We start from the raw sequence: 17,778 nt of genomic DNA, 5'->3' as shown, positions 1-17,778 counted from the left end.
TTCTGGATCATTGGTATATTGGACTCTAACCTGCTGTACTGGCTAGGATGTATTCTATGAGTAAATGACAAAGCACTTTTGTAAGTCGCTCTGGATAAGAGCATCTGCTAAATGCTGTAAATGTAGATGTAAGTGTAAATGTTCTTTACAAAGATCTCTCAACACGAGTTTAGCGGACAAGATGACTGGTGCCAGGAAGCTGAAGGGGTCATAGTTGGAGTTAACAATGGATAAAATACCTTATCTGCTCACTTGGCTTCTCTTGAAGCTTTATGCTATAGATGAAAGAATCTGTTTCTGTATCCTACTGTACACCTAGAGCCCTCTCAACTGGTAGGGTATCATAACTTAGATCCAGATCTTTTACCTCACTGGCTCTGTGTACCTCTGGGATGGACATCAATATCTTTCTGCTATGACTCATCCACATTGTTAAAGTAAAACCTCTACTGGCACACAAAGTACGAAGATCACTAGCCAAGGTTACTGCATCATCTTCTGTAGATACGCTCTTCAAATAGTCATCTACATAGACATTGTACAGGATAGTCTGGACAGCTTCTGGTGATGCAACAGACTTGTGATCCTCAGCTATTCTTCACAGCACATATGAGGCAACACTCGGTGGCTTGTTCAAATTGCCATTGGGCCACCAAAGAAAACAAAGAGACCTGCATCATCTTCAGGCACCTTCACCTTATAGAACATTGACTCAATGTCTGCTATCATAGCTATTGGCTCCTCTCAAAATCTTAAACGAACACCAACTAACACACTGGACAGGTCAGAGCCTTGTAATATTCACTGTTCAGAGACCAGTCCAGAAATGTGGCTGTACAGTCAAAGACCACTGTCAACATTCTTTTGTTCGGGTGATATACCTTGTGGTGTGGTATATAGAACACTCTGTTGTCATCATGGTTCAACTAGTGTGCTGGACAGCATAGCCTTTGTTAATAATGGTGTCCACAATGCCGTTGTAATCTTCAAAGAATCCAGGATTCTTCTTGAACTTTCTGAGCAAACTAGCTCAGAAAGTTCAAGCAATTATTATTCTTTCAGTTCCTTCCTTATGGGCCCGTTCACAACCCAGCCAATGGCAGTCTTCAATGCATAAGGGCCTCCGATTTGACTGTTGGTGACATGCCATGGCTCCATTGCACAGTTTGCACTAACAAGGTGGCCTATATCTGCTTCTAATTCTGGTAAGTGCACTTCACTAAGATAGGGCTACCTCTGGATATCTGATTGTTTTGGTATATTCTCAGGCTGGACAGGTATACTTGGTGTCTTCCAGCCAGCACACTTCCAAATCTGTTATCACATAACTGTTAATGAGCTTCTGCTCACCTTGTTTGTCTTGACCCATGGTGCTGAGAAGTAATTGTGTTGGTTTGCCTGGTTTTTGATTTTGATGACACTAGGATGTCAGATTGCTGACAGTACAAACATGGCTTCTCAAAGGTGCTTCTTGGTTTGCTTGAGTTCAATGGCTTTGCCCATGTTCCTTGAAGCCTTTTGTTTTAAGCAGAAACATTGGTTGTGAAACTGCTCCTTCAAACCTCTCTTTTCACAAGATGTCTCTCCTTTCGATCAGTCTTTCCAATTATATTTGGATGAGTGTCTGTTATATTATGAAAGCAGGGGCCCATTGTTATTTTAGCTTGATGGTCTTTGTAAGTCATTAAATCAGCATACCTGACTCTTTTGCCTCCTCTCTGTTTGATATCGTACGCTTCATCATGACAACTTTCCTTCATTTTGTTGGGCAATTTGGACATAAGTTGTTAAGATTGTCCATATCTTCAAAAATTTATGTGTCTTGTTACAACTCCAGTCTAGGCAGCGTGGTCATAACAGCAACACTGAGTAATTTGATTAACTGAGACAGCTGTAGTATGGAAAAAAGAACCCATTTGGCAAAGTGATGTTTTCAACTTTCAGAAGAACACACTGGTGAATCGTCAGGAGTGGTTACAATACCAAAACAACAAACAAAACCCACGCTACAACAAATCTCAGACCTATTTTCCCTCAATCAAAAAAAAAAAATACAAACCTACTCTAACTCCCTAGCAGGAAAACAGACACAAACCCCATTCCCAAACAAACAGGCACCAATAATAACAACCAATAATATTTACAATTATTTACAGGTCTTCACACAGGGCTCGCACAAACATTCAGCAAGATGGGAACTGGGAGGACACAAACATAAGGTTAACTCTCAGAAGAAGAACAGGGATAGCAAACACAGAAACCTAACGGCTACCAAGCTAACAGGGTACAGGGGAACAGAGACAAGTCTAAAAAAGCATAACAAGCGCTAATAACACTGAGCCATAAGAAGCCAACTTCAGTCATCCAACTTGGTCCATATATAGGCCATTTTGATTAGTAGTGAGGAGCCAGGAGGTAGCAGTTGTATTCAAGTACCGAACTGGAACACATCAGGACTGGAGTCATTAGAAAGGGAGCACAGCATTCTTAGCATCCAGGGACGTAACAGTTTTCAACAGAGTTGCAACTTCCAACCAAAAACATTGCATAAGCACTTAAAACTTTCCTGTCATAAGACTTCATTTGTGTCCAGTTTATAGCGTTATAGGTTAATTCATCTTCATAGTGTTTATGAAGTAGTCACTTTACTTCATTGTAGCCTCTGCTAGGGGGCATGAGAGCACAGCAAGAAGTGTGATTTGTCTGTCTTCTGTTCTACTGAGTGCTCAAATGTTCTGATAAAGGATCAGTTCTGCAGTGCATTGCTCTTCAACACAGGAATGTCCTATGCTGGTAGCTGAGATGGGTAACTGTGATTAGATTCTATTTTTGCATGATATTAGTATGTCGTCATATCTGTTCACTTGAGCGTCACAAGTGAAGTCTTGAGTAACTTTTGGTGCTTGAGAGTGCAGTGTTTGTGATTGTGCAAGATGGTTCTCACTGACTGGTTCAGAGAGTAAAATGCTGGTTCTTTCCTGCTTTGCATTCCCGCCTTGTAACTTTGTACTAGTGCACGGCTACTCAAACAATCTTCTAATTATTCACACTCTTTGAGAACTTTTAATTTGCTCTGCTTTCAGCTACTGCAGTTTCTAACTCAAGTTCTTCTTTTTTAACATTAATTTGGGACATTTCAAACTGAAGTGATTGTTTTTTCTTCAGTGCCGCAGAAAGTTCAAGCAGGGCTGCACACTCTGCCTCTGGTCTAACCCACGTTGACGAAACTCGAGATGCTGCCGACAAGCGGCTTACCTGAGATCCACACAGACAGGCATGTGCAACATTGTTGACTCCAACTTTAGAGACACTGTAATTTGATTTTATAGTATCTTGGGGCCAGCTACCACTTTTCGTAATGAGGACTCAAGGAATCCAGTCTTGAATCATTTTCATAAAATTTCTAATGAATGCCATTTTGTGTGGCACTTTTTAAGTTTTGAGCTTTACTCATTGTTTCTACTTCATATATTTTATTTGTCAGAGCTCTTAACTTTCATCATTGCAATACTTCTTTGCAATTTCTTTTCTAACACTTTCTCTGTTAGTTTGCATAACCTTCCACACTCCATTGCACCCTATATACATCTGTTTCTTTTCAGCCATCTTATCATTTGTAAGTAATTGCTTGTTGCATTCAAAGGTTTTAAAAGAACTGCGTTTCAAAGTCACCTTTAATAAACAAATGAAAACATCTCCAATAATGGCTACAACTCCACATTGACTGAATCACAGCTTGCTACGTACTCTCACGGATATATTAGTCAACTTATCGCGTTCCGAACTTGCTAATTTTCAGAAGTACATACTACATCTTCTCAACATAATACACACAAACAACATCAAGAATTTTCGATACCTTGTTTTGGAAAATACGTCTGGGGGTTACACCTTTCATCTCATTTGTCTGATTAATTATGTAACATCTTGCTCCCTTTTCCCCACAGTATCTGCTAGTGATGTTTCTACACAGCATAGTATACTCCAAAATGGCTCTGTAGAGCTAGCAAGTTTTTTTTATGAATGTAGTAGCATTCTATATTATTCGCTGTAGTTGTACCACCACATGTCAAACAACACACATATTTGAAACGTGAGCAAGAGAGCAATGTTTACTGACAGAAAAAGAAAACATTTAAAGTAGGTTGCCTAGCATAAGGTCAAAAACTATGTAGCTTCCAGAACAAAAACTGACTCATTAAAACTAATCAAGTTTCATCCAATCAGAAATAAAAGCAGTGACATAACACTCAAAAACAAAAAATGTTCCATCACTCAAACATGACCAATCTCTGCATTCAGTTCAATATAAATTAAATATGAATGCATAACTGATCAAACATAAATTATTATCATCGATATCCAATTGTTTTTAACTAACAATAAACAATCTCCTTTAATTGGCAGATAGAAAATATATAATTACATCCTACTGACATCATATGATTGTGAAACATTCTTGCTCGTTAAATAAATGTTTAATGTATACATTATATGTAGTTAGATATACAATATATATTACCTGAATTTATAGTCCGTGTACCTCATTTGATGAGCCTTTAATTTGGACATCAGGATCTTTATAATTTTAATAAATATAAAGAAATTAATCTGTTTGAGAGAGTAGAGAAAGTAGAATAAAAAGATCAAATCTGATTTATAAGCCACATTACTCACACAAGCAGATGGAATCATATTTACATAAATGTTTACATGAATGTTTACATGGTTGTTTCCCATGTGTGTAGTGTGCACTTTGCAAGGATGAGGAAGATAAGTGTGTGTGTGTGTGTGTGTGTTTGTGTGTGTGTGTGTGTGTGTTTGCACAGATGCCTTCTCTGAGACTAATACAGTGAATGCAGTGTGGCCATGTTGGCTAAAGGAGTGTCTCCACTCAGTTCCCCTTTACTTTCACTTTGGCAATGTGCAAAAAAAACAACAGTAGTGCAGACATTAAACTAACTTGCCATTAAAACACATCAGCAAAGATGCATTTTGTTGGAAAGCAATTGATCTGCAAAAAATGTAGAATATCCTATTGTGCATAGTTACAGGTGTGTGTGTGTGTGTGTGTGTGTGTGTGTGTGTGTGTGTGTGTGTGTGTGTGTGTGTGTGTGTGTGTGTGTGTGTGTGTGTCTCACCAGATAGGCAAAGATAATGGGGGAACGGATTATCCACCAGTACCCCATGTTTATGTTCCTCTCCCAGCATCTGCACATGCAACACAATACAAACAGCTTTAACCTGGATCACAATCTGTATTACTGTACATAAAGTACATATGAGTTCAGATTAAAAAGTCATTATTCATGCAATGACTGCCACATTTTAACTGAAGCACGGTGGTTCAATGTTAATGTGTGTCTGAATGACTGAGTCCATAATGTTAACAACTCCTCCAGTTACATCCACATCCAATGTACTGGAAAGAATAGCAGTAAGTCAGAAAAGGCATCCACTAGTATAGTGTGTGCTTATAATGTACCACTTGTGTTATTGCACCTTTGCAAATGCACCTGTGTTAATGCACCTGTGTAAATACACCTGTGTTATTGCACCTGTGTCAATACACATTTGTTAATATACCTGTGTTAATGCACCTGGGTTAATGCACCTGTGTAAATATACCTGTGTTAATGCGCTTGTGTTAATGTACCTGTGTAAATGCACTTGTATTATTATACAGTGCCTGTGTTAATGCAATAACACAGACTTAAATAGGTATAGTAGATAATATCATATCAGTATTTGATGCTTTGTATTGTGGGAATGAGACCCCTTCCACTAAAGCATTATTAGAGATAGCATTCCACAAGATGCTTACTCTATCTTCCTGTCAACATTCTTGTCATCATTCTCTCTCTGCTCTGACAACTCTGATGCTTTGAAGCTGTTAAAAAAACTGGCCCCAGCTTAATAGTGTAGGCAGCAATGTACATTAAAATCTCATTATAAAGAATATGGTCTCGTTCATAAATTCCAGGCACACAGAAATATGAATGCAGGTGTAATTACTAGATAAAAGGCACTAAACAAGTTCTGAATGCACACTTTACAGGTTATATTCAAACTGAATGCAAGTCTGATTATTTACTTATTATTTAGATGGAATGCAATTTGCAACAAAAGCTTGGCAACCGAGCTGGTATTTTAAATACAGATGGATTGTTGTGTATGTGCGTTGTTTTCATGTGTGCATAAATTACACCTTAATGCAATGGTTTACCTGTGTTTTTTACATGAATATGTGCTTTAGTGAACATATACTCTAAGCAGGCCATAATGGGCTCACAATTTAGTATTAATTTGCCCTCCATTGGGGAAAAAAAAAAACATAGTTAACATTTCTTTTTGGTTCCTGGTTTCACTTGGTGAACTATGACTAGCTGTATTTGGTGCTAAATGACAGGTGACAGTGATCTCTGATCCATACACACACAGTTTATTCCTCATCTACAGTGCTTGAGTTAGTATGTGTGTCGTTGCATCGTCCCCCAGAGCCAGAAACTGGGGCATTTAGAGTACGGGCTGCTTAGCTGGCAATTCATTTCTTGTTTTGGGTGGGAAGTCAGCTTTCTTAACAAAAAGCCAACATGGCTCAGTTTCAATTTTACATGAGTAAAATTATATGCCACATATTGATCTGTTGACAGTGACAGTGCCATTTTCTTTTGGTTTTTGAAAAGAGAAAAAAATTCCTATTGGATCAACGGTGTAAAACAATTATTTGACCATTATAGGTCATATATAACCAAAGTGGTTGGGTTGATGAAACAGTTTGATAGGAATGTACTGAACTAAGACTCTTCCAGCAGAGCTGTACATTAAACTTCTACAAACCACTGGATGTTTCTGATTTATCAGATTTCTGATTTTTCTTAGTGAGTGTTCTTCCCTTTTTGCTTTTCTTGTGTATCTTAAATTTTCCAGATAAAAGCTAAATAGTGCTGTTTCAATGAAAAGAGCTACAGTAAAGTTTTGATTGGTGTATATAAAAAAGTAAAATTAATTACAAACAAAATCAATAATAAAACAGCTCCATGGCAACTGCCTCTAACTTCAGTAGGCACAGAATAAGTATAAGCATATTAGCCCATGTGTATGAAGTCTGTAGCCATCTCCATGGAAGTATGAGCTGTCTTTACTTTCATGACGAGCACTATGTTTAATGATAATTAATATAAATCATGCTTTCAGCTGCTCTTATCTGCTCAATTTTGATTCAGCGATTTAGCAGGATTACACCTGCAGAGAAGCCCAGCTGCACAGAGGGGCCAGGGCTTTGTCCTCACAACACAAGCATGAAAGTCAGAGTCCAGCACTTACTGTTCATTCTCATACAGGTACTTAGCTGTCACCCACGGCAACACAAATATCACCGGTGCACCTGTCAGTCAAAGAAGGAGCAAAGGACACAGGCCAATCAAAAGGCTCACTTTCAAACCACACATATCACAAGTATGTGGATCAGTCAAAAAGCTTGATAAACCTATGGTTCACTAATTAGCAGCCACACACACACACACACACACACACATACTTACCCCATCCAATGCAAAGATATATGTAGAAGTACTTCCTCTCTGAGAACACTGTTATGGCCAGAAGACTATGGAGGTACAAACCCTCTACAAGTAGCCAGTAGTTATTAGCGATGACAGTGTACTGCATCATTACCATAGCAGTACGACATCCAGCCACCATCTGAGAAGTACAAATAAAAACAGAAAAGTAAAAGTATGTGTGGTGTGTGTGTGTGTGTGTGTGTGTGTGTGTGTGTGTGTGTGTGTGTGTGTGTGTGCGTGTAAGTATGTATGTGTGCATGTGTGTGTGTGTGTGTGTGTGTGTGTGTGTGTACCTTGTCACTGACATAGCTGTGGTCCTCATATGGGTGATGTTCCATGTGGACATTGTTTATAATGTCCAGAAGGCCATCTTTGACCAGGATGGAGATGGCCCGCAGGATGAAGGAGGTGAACAGGTTCATGTGGATATTGTTCCTAGTGCAGTGCAGCTTCCTTCAGAGCATCGTGGGAAAGGAACATTGAAGTGCTACCCTAACATGCAATTCTCTACACTGTATGATCTTACAATATGTTTGTGTGTATATATAACAACATAGATGCATATTGTGTGTGTATTTGTGTATGTTTTTTGTGGCGTATGTGTGTGTGTGTGTGTGTGTGTGTGTGTGTGTGTGTGTGTGTGTGTGTGTGTGTGTGTGCATGTGTTTTCTACCTAAAGGTGACCAGTATGGCCAGTGCTAGGACCAGTGCTGCCAAAGAGAGGGAATATCCCACTGTGTACATGGCTCTGAACTTACTGAGGATCTGCCCATATTCCCTCTACAGAGAGAGAAAAAGACAGAGGGAGAGAGACAGAGAAAGAGAAATGAGTGTGTTAGTACCTTTAATAGTAGCTCTCATTATTATTCAAGCTCAGTTTACTAAGAAGAAGAGAAGAAAAAGAATTATCTTTAATCACAAAACTAATCACACACACACACACACACACACACACACACACACACACACACACACACACACACACACATTCAGGATATCTTACTATTCCAGGATTGTTCTCTTCACATTCAGTGGTGTTTTTGCTGACAGCCCATTGACCATCTGTGCCACACCCTCTATACACATGCCCCTGCAGAACTACACACACACACAGACACACACACACACAGACACACACACACACACACACACACACACACACACACAAAAGAAAACAAATGAAAAATGCAGCCCATTCAGATATTCCTCCCCTGACATGTGACAGATCGATCATGTGTGTAAATGTTTAATCGTGTGGTTTATGATGCAGTGTTCCACATCCTAAAGCTAGTTTCACATCTCCACTGTGCAGTGTTACAAGGTAGTTTCACATCTTTGCACTACCTACTGACCCAAAATAACCTCTACAGACAGACGATGCTGTATTCTAAATACACTAAATAGCACTGGCGGTAATCCATAGGGATGATCTTTCATAAGATTATTCATCACTGTTCATTTCATTTAAAGCTCTGAGGTCAGAAACTGACCTATTTAAGTGGGTTCAATTACAGACCTAGCTGAGCTCTGAGCTCTGATACATATGTCTTGCCTGGTGTTCCAGATATGCTCAGATATACCCACCAAGCCCAGATATTCCCATCATGTGTAAACGTACCCACCATGCCCAGAAGTGCCTACAATGTCCAGATATACCCACCATGCACAGACTTACCCACCATGCACAAGCTTTTCATAACCACTGTGGGAAGTGCCAAGAGGTCTTTGTCCAAATGTAAATCATAAAAACAACTGGTGTGGGCAAATTCCCAGAGAAGATGAATGTGAGTCTACAGACTCAATTAAATTCTGTTAGTTAGTTTTCAATTAGTTTCAAAAAGCATAAACCGATTCCTGAAATGTAAAGGAACGCGAGGGTGACCCACACCTCCCCCTAGTGGTGGGTCTCAGTGTTTCACACGACGCCAGCGAGCCTCACCATTCTGATGCCACGGCAGGTACCACGGGCACGACACGTTGACGACGGACCCTGGCATGCCATCGGGCCAGCATGCGTAGTTATCAAATGTCCTGTTACACACCATACCTGGACAAGAAACACGCATACAGTCAGACGGCACCTGGCCGTGTGTGGCACTGCCGACTGCTGTAGAGAGCAAGAACACAGCACGTGACCTATTGAGTTAAGATGTATGTATCTGTGTCTGAGTGAGCTGGAGTTGTGTGTGTGAGGAGGTATTTACATTTACATTTTTAGTTTTTAGCAGACGCTTTTATTTAGAAGCACTTCTAGCAACTCATTGAATGTATCTTAGTCAGTACAGTAGGTTAGAGTTCAATATACCATTGAAGTAGAATACTTTTGATATACAGGGATCAATGCTGATACCTATCACACAACGATAAGTGCAATTTCGAACAATACCAGGCAATAAGCTCTAGAGTTTTAGTTACTCAACATAGGTGCAGGATCAATGGTCATTTAAATATTTAAATAGCCAGATAAGTCTTTAGTCTGCAGACTGAAGACAGCAAGGGGCTCTGCTGTCCAGACAACCAGTGGAAGTGAATAGTCTTGATGCCTGACTTTCATGATACTTGAAGGATAATGTTCCATGCAGAGCCATACTTGAGGTTTGAAGTATTCAAGGTACGTATCAGGTTTTGACCATTGTCATCATGTAGGAACAGACTGATTCACTGAGTATTGTGTGTGTGTGTGTGTGTTTGTGTGTGTGTGTGTGAAGAATTGTGTGTCTTGCCTGCAGCAGGTGGGCTATTCCTGAAGCTCTGGATGCACTCATTCCTGTAGCTCGCCCAGTGCTCTAGTAAATTCCTCAGCGCCACGGACACCTGCGCACGCGTACACACACACACACACACACACACACACACACACACACACACAGACACACACACACACACACACAGACACACACACGCACACAGGGCAGAGTCACGAGTCACTGTGCTAGATTGACAACGTAAAACACAATACCCAAAGACTTTCTTCATAATGGGTCATTTATTATATTTATCTGACAGTAGCAAGCCCACCCTACATAATGAAATACATTTTGTCAAGCCTTTTATGTAGTTACTCCAATTTAGAATAAGAAAACACATTAAATACAATTGAAAAAAATATTAAGAAGTTATATTAGAAGCTATCATTAGAAGCTATCATTGTATCAGATGTACTGAAAATCAGAGCAAGCTGATTTATGTGCTTCTCATACAAGTGGAAGTGTGGCAATGTGTGCTCTGTGGCTGTGTGGAGGCGTGTGCTCTGTGGCTGTGTGGAGGCGTGTGCTCTGTGGCTGTGTGGCGACGTGTGCTCTGTGGCTGTGTGGAGGCGTGTGCTCTGTGGCTGTGTGGCGGCGTGTGCTCTGTGGCTGTGTGGAGGCGTGTGCTCTGTGGCTGTGTGGAGGCGTGCTCTTTTGTTGATTATCTTCTGCTTTCACCTCTGTAGTGTGTGTGTGTGTGTGTGTGTGTGTGTGTGCTCGCTGTTACCTGTGTGTGTGAGGACAGTGCTATTAGGAGCAGGAGCAGACACATGGACATCCCTTAGTGTTTGTGTGTAGCTGGGTAGAGGGCATGCAGGGAGAAAGCCTCACCATACCACCTAGAGAGAGACAGAAGGAAAGAGAGAGAGAAGGAGAGAGAGAGAGAGAGAGAGAGAGAGAGAGAGAGAGAGAGAGAGTGAACAAGACAGACAGGGTGAGAAGAGTGAGATCCACAGCAAGAAAAATAAATGATTATATATTAGTAATGCAATAAATAGGTTTAATAGCAGGTGTTGATTATTCAGAGCAGACATTCCTGCTCCATTATAGCTACTAGTGGCTTATAGGCTAAAGAGCTGTCGGGGATTAACTGAACAGAAAGAGCTTTGCTGGACCACACACCTAGAGGAGAGTGCACCTAACACACACACAAATGCACCATGGTGAGAGGAAACAGAAGGATTATGAACAAAACAATGTGATGGAGACCATAGTTCCATCAGTGCAGTACAATTTATGAATGGTGCAGACCATTGTCGTCCTCCCAATCTGGCATGCAATCACTTTACAGAAAGTGCATTAAAAGTGTGTGTGGGGGTGGGGTGGGGGTGGGGGTAGCATATGCACATGCAAATGCATTCTCTCAGGAGAGGAGGACACCAAAATGAAGATTTCCCACATTGACATGAACTTACACACATACATACACACACACACACAGCTCACAAAACCATCCAGAACCCTACAATATACTCAGTAGCCTGGATCCAGCAGAGACATAGCTCGGAGTCACACCCACAGACATGAAGGCTGTTTGGACTGTACCAATGGGGTTCCAGTTGATGGCTGACATCATAATGATGTCACTCTGATGCTGCATTTTCCTTGGCGATGGCCTCAGTCTCGAAGTTGGAGAACGGAACGGAATCTGAAACGTTTCTGCAAAAAACCCCTTAAACTTGGAAACATTTTTGGCTAAAACGTTTCAAATTCCATTCTGTCCCAGTCACAGTTCCACAGTGCTGGACTCCATCAAGGCTGGGTTCCTTTATAAACACAGGTGTGTGTGTGTGTGTGTGTGTGTGTGTGTGTGTGTGTGTGTGTGTGTCTGCGCGCGCGCGTACACCTGTGAGTGTCTTTTTAACATATACAGTTTGCTAACACTTACTGCATAATATGACCGAGCCTATAGCCTACACACACACCCACACACACACACACACACACACACACACACACACACACACAAACAAACATATGCGCCTGTACATACCTCGTATCCATGAAATGAGAAGGACTATGTGTGTTTGTTATCTAATATGAATGCTGACATCCTACATGTACCAATGTAAACCAAGTATCAGCTATGCTGCTATAATCACCTTCCTCCTCAGACCCTGGTGTGTGGTTAGCTGATGTTACAATGACATTATTTTAACTCTGATCTGACACCAGAACAGCATGATTATACACAAACACACACACACACACACACACACACACACACACACACACACACACACACACACACACACACACACACACGATTCAATCTCTCTACCAAGTAATTGCCATACAGTAAACTGCTGTACAGGGAGGGATACACTTCCATATCTTTTGGGAAGTGGAAACAATCTGCCAGCAGCCAGATCTGTGGCATCTTGCCCATGCTTATGCCAATGAAACACTGCTGAACTGATCTGAACTAAGAAAGAAAAAGATGAGAAGAAATGCATGAGTAAGAAAGACAGGTAAGAGAGTCAGGTAAGAGAGACAGGTAAGAAAGACAGATGTGTAGTGCTTTCTTAGTTATTAATATAGAGCATCCAGAAGCTGTGATCAGTTCTCTTTTTACCTCTGCCATGGTTTAAGGAGCCTGTAATGCACTCTGAAAATGTGAATGAATAGTTTAGTGACCCCACAGTGCTTCCACTCAGCTGCCGTTCATCCTCCATCCAGCCTTCATGCTAGCGGGAGAGGACCCTACCCTGCAGGCTTCAACCAGGCCATGGGTCAGCTGCAGGATTACCGGCTGTGGACTGCTCAGGCTGGACCTGCTTCTCTGATTCTGTCTCTCTCTGACCATCTATCTCACACTCTCATTGCCTCTTCTCTATTCTCTCGTGGCCTACAGCTTGGTTTTAAATCAGAGCCGTTGGTGAGGAGCTGTACATCATGGGCACTGCGCTGATGGTGACCAGCAGGTGTCAGTGCAGTGGTCGCACAGCCATCGTGTTTGGGATTTCAGTATTTTCATGGGCTATTCGGTACAACTGGCACCGCACCTAAAAATGAAGTGTTAATGTATCAAGCCCACAGAATATGGAGCTTTTCTGCCCAGTATTTTTAATGATTTTTTAAAATCAATCTGGATCCACTTTTAATTCAGATGTATATTCTGCGTAGTTCACAGTGTGAATCTGTGCTGAGGAGGCAGAAGCGTCAAGTCCAGGTTTGGACTGAGAACAATACAAGTCTGCTTTAATTGTACAAACTGGTATGTCTTTTAAGAGTTTATTGATTGGTGACTTCACTAAGCTGATTTGTGATTAGGGTACTCTTTTATGAACTGTATAATCCCTAATAAGGAAATAAAGGTATTTCTTCACAATCAGCCCAGGATTCCTCATAGATTAAAAGTCCTTTACAGAAGAGGTGTTCAAGTGAGGCAAATTTATCAAAGGGAATTTAAAAAGCTGTGAGGTGAGTTATAAAGAAAGGCAGGCTACGGTAAAGCTGACGGGGGGAGTTTTATGGTAATAACTCAAAGACAGCTTGGCAGGGGATAAAACAGTGACAGGACAGAATGAGAGAAATGTCAGGGCGCTCGGTCTGGAGGGGTTTAGATCTGACACCCGCCTTGCTGATGCATTTAAAATGTTTTATACAAAATCCAACACTAAGGATCTTATTGTTGATATAAATGTGCAATGGATGGTACATATAAGTGTGGCTGGTGTTAGGGAACATTTCCAATGGGTGAATGCAAGGAAAAACCCTGATAAGGTATGTGGCAGGGGGTTACAAGCATGTGTAGTGAGTGAAAATTATATAAAAATGTAGTAAATTGTTTAAAACTATATCTTAAAAAATCTTAAAACTAAATTCCTAATGAAGTATCCTTGTGTGAAAATAAATAATAGAGTCAATAAAAAGCAATAAAATGCATTTGCAGTAATATAGCACAGCTTATGTAAATACATTCTGGCATTTTTACTACTACTTATTACATAGTGTGTGCATGTGTGTATATGTGTGCATATGTGTGCATGTGTGTGTGTGTGTGTGTGTGCGTGTGTGTGTGTGCATGTGTGTGTGTTTGTGTGTGTGTGTGTGTGTGTGTGTGTATGTGTGTGTGTGTGTGTGTGTGTGCATGCGCACGTGTGCAAGTGTGTTCACAAGATTTATTTAAACAAAATGACATAACGCAAGTGTCTGCATAAGCACTTTAGTTCACTGCATTTTTAAATACTCTCATTAAATGTGTATTAGTGACTTCTGTAAGTGCTGGGGGTGCTGATTAAATGAACAGGGTAGCAGAACTAATGCTGTAGCACTGACTAAAGCTCTGTGCACTTCAATGACCCATCAGAAAATAATGCCGTCTGTGCTAAAGAAAAGATACGTTCACACGTTTTGTCATTTAGATGACATGCTTGTGTGAAATGGCTGTCTCTAACTACTGGGAGAGTCCACCCAGCCTGTCTTACCTCAGGCCCATGGCATGGGGCAGTCATCTGGGTTAAAGTCCCCACACTCTTAGCCAAGGCCAACACTGCTGATCCTCACCCAGCCAAATTAAGCTAAAATGCTAATTAAGGTTTCTAGGCCTTGACACAGCTTGGTAAATACCAAATGAATCATTTTCCAATTTAAATTCAAATTAAATTTGAATTTCAATTCAGACTACAAATGGTCTTTTATTGGGGACATGAGTCTTGGATTTAATCTAGATATTTTCTTGATTTAATCTTGATATTCACGTCTGCATGTAATAAAGCTAATATTATGTTTCTCATTCGTGAAATCTGATCTCTTCCCCATCTTCTGACATCCTACACACAGTAAAGTTTATCTCCAAAGCTGAGGAATATTCTACCCTGTACATTCCAGTCCTGCAGCTTCTGCTTCTGTTCAAACTGGTTTATCAGTCAGGTAATAGTGGCTCATGGCACCAGCCTTGGTTAAAAAAGCTGAAACTCACCAAGCAGCGCAGTAGAGCAGTATGCACAGAGCAGTAGAGCAAGTTTTAGAAATGGTTGACTGGTAACCTTGTAGCCCTGCCTGATGTACACAGGTATGAGTGCCACAAATCTGGCTTTCTTATGAGGGCTGCCGGTTCAAAGGTATGCAGAGCCAAAGTCCATGAAAAGAAACCACCTATAAAAGTAAAAATGTATTTTATATATTAATTTATTTATTCAAAGGCTTCATCTAAGAATACCCACTCTTGCCTGATGGATGGTCACAATGGTCACAATGGTCACAAGGCCATTTTGAAACTTTACACTTTGGAAACACGATACAATATTGTATGCTACACAATATTGAAAACAAACTGGCATTCAAGCTATAAACACCAATCCAATGGCTTTATTAACTCAGTAAGGACCCACATGACCATACATGTAAACAGAAGTTGAAAATACCTGCAAATGCTTCAACCAATAACAAGGAAAGACATTACCCCATTTATGTCAAAACACAACAGTGGCAAAAAATTGCACCCATGTGACTGCAGCGCATGTTCATCTGCACAGACAGTAAGGCAGAGAAAAATGGCGATACATGGCTTACCGCAAACTTTCACTGCCACCCCAGTCCAAGATGGGAACATGCTGTCCATGTGGTTCTAATAACTGCAAATATCAGTCATCCTGTTTTGCTCTGTGCATCTGTGTTAAATATTCCTGAGGCTGTTTGTTTGAAGGTAATGATGTGGTCTCTTTCACTTAATTAATTGTGGGCTACTGAAGGGGTGTTACTGAAGGTTGGGGCATTAAAAGAAGATCTACCTCAGATTAAAAAAAAAAGTTCTCTCTGAGATTTTAAAAGAAGCACTGAGATTTTGCAAGAAATTCTCCCTGAGATTTTAAAAGAAGCTCTCCCTGAGATTTTAAAAGAAGTTCTCTCTGAGATTTTAAAAGAAGCTCTCCCTGAGATTTTAAAAGAAGTTCTCTCTGAGATTTTAAAAGAAGCTCTCCCTGAGATTTTAAAAGAAGTTCTCTGTGAGATTTTAAAATAAATTCTCCCTGAGATTTTAAAAGAAGCTCTGAGATTTTAAAAGAAGTTCTCTCTGAGATTTTAAAAGAAGCTCTCCCTGAGATTTTAAAAGTTCTCTCTGAGATTTTAAAATAAATTCTCCCTGAGATTTTAAAAGAAGTTCTCCCTGTGATTTTAAGACTCCCATGTTCCACAAGAAATCTAGAGTGCAAGAAGTACATTCTAGAATTTTCCAATGCATGTTTCACAGTGTTTCAAAACAGTGGTGTTTTATGGTGAAATGTGAAATTCTGAATTAAAATATGTCGCAAACATTACCTGATAAAATCCCAGAGCCTTCCACAGAGTGGAAGAGTATAATCGCAGAGAGTATTCATACTACAGATCAGTTTTGGACTGATCATTCACATTGACCTTACATCAAATTTAACAGTGAATAGACATTTTCGTATTCATAGCACTAGACACACATGCTTAGCCAAAGTGACCTTAATGTTTCCCAGTATAAAATTATGTATACCCTGTGGGACGTGATTGGTGTTGCAGCTATCTTGCTCTACCTGTTCTACTAGTTTTGTATTCGCTGAAACAGCTGATGCAGAATCTTTCATTTCCTATTAGACTAGACTTTTTCCAGGCACCTCAGGGACTATGGCAGGGAATTGTAAATTTACATGATCATTTCGTCATTTTTTTCTACCATGATGTTTATGAGTAAATTAACTTAGTTCCATTTAATCTTAGAAATTCTGGCAGAACATGTGAGGGTGAGGATGACAGACATAGATCACTGACAAAAGAAAAGGCAAACCAGCATGCTATGGAAAACCCCAGAGAAACCAAACAACAGTCCAGTCCTGAACTTCCCCTGTTTGAGTCTCTACTCTTAGCGCTATTACTCGCGTGCAGAACTACGGAGAAGAGTGGGGAGCCTGGAAGAATAAACATTTATGGATGGGAAAGAAAGTGATGAAAGATGAACAGAGGAAGCGAAGAAGTTGAGGAAAAGCAGAGCAGGGAGATGAAGCGACACAGAAACCGCAGAGAGAGCTGAGGAGCACAACTAATGAGTTGATTAGACCGACAATCCTCCAGAGGTCATTCAGGCAGGCAAACAAGTCAGAATTTACACACACACACACACACACACACACACACACACACACACACACACACACACACACACACACACACACACACACACACACACACACACACACGTACATTTGACTATGGCTCAGAGTTCAGGAGAAGAGCTCATCTTGTATCACTTTTCCTGCTGTGTTCACTGCGGTTGGAGGTGCTGTCCAGCTCTGGGACAGCCTGAGCACAGGAGGCCATGACCTTTGCCCTGACATGCCCCGCAAGACAGCCAGACCAAACTACATCCAAGCAGGGGGAATAAGAGTGAGTGAGGTGATGCGGTTGATCAGCACGTGCACACCGTGAAACCCCGGCTAAGATGCAGCCTTGAGAGCTTCCCTGAAAACAATCACGCTGAGCAGAATTTATTACTGCAAGTG

At 40.7% G+C, this 17,778-nt stretch overlaps 1 protein-coding gene across 1 annotated transcript in view; it reads right to left on the bottom strand.

Moving 5' to 3' along the window:
* The window catches only part of gcgrb (glucagon receptor b), a 38,999-nt gene that overhangs the window by 7,504 nt on the left and 13,717 nt on the right, over positions 1–17,778 (bottom strand). Inside the window, exons 2-11 of the mRNA XM_027031682.3 lie at positions 11,040–11,151; positions 10,289–10,379; positions 9,505–9,612; positions 8,569–8,663; positions 8,239–8,345; positions 7,859–8,018; positions 7,545–7,704; positions 7,327–7,387; positions 5,142–5,211; positions 4,523–4,611 (exon numbers count right to left, since the gene is read on the bottom strand). Of these exons, the coding sequence (XP_026887483.2) occupies positions 4,523–4,611; positions 5,142–5,211; positions 7,327–7,387; positions 7,545–7,704; positions 7,859–8,018; positions 8,239–8,345; positions 8,569–8,663; positions 9,505–9,612; positions 10,289–10,379; positions 11,040–11,090 (992 nt within the window). The 5' untranslated portion in view covers positions 11,091–11,151. The remainder of the gene's footprint in view (positions 1–4,522; positions 4,612–5,141; positions 5,212–7,326; positions 7,388–7,544; positions 7,705–7,858; positions 8,019–8,238; positions 8,346–8,568; positions 8,664–9,504; positions 9,613–10,288; positions 10,380–11,039; positions 11,152–17,778) is intronic.

Source organism: Electrophorus electricus, chromosome 18 (genome assembly GCF_041902795.1).
Source record: "Electrophorus electricus isolate QZ-2024a chromosome 18, ASM4190279v1, whole genome shotgun sequence".
Taxonomy (NCBI): Eukaryota; Metazoa; Chordata; class Actinopteri; order Gymnotiformes; family Gymnotidae; genus Electrophorus; species Electrophorus electricus.
This window is presented reverse-complemented; position numbering and strand designations above follow the sequence as displayed.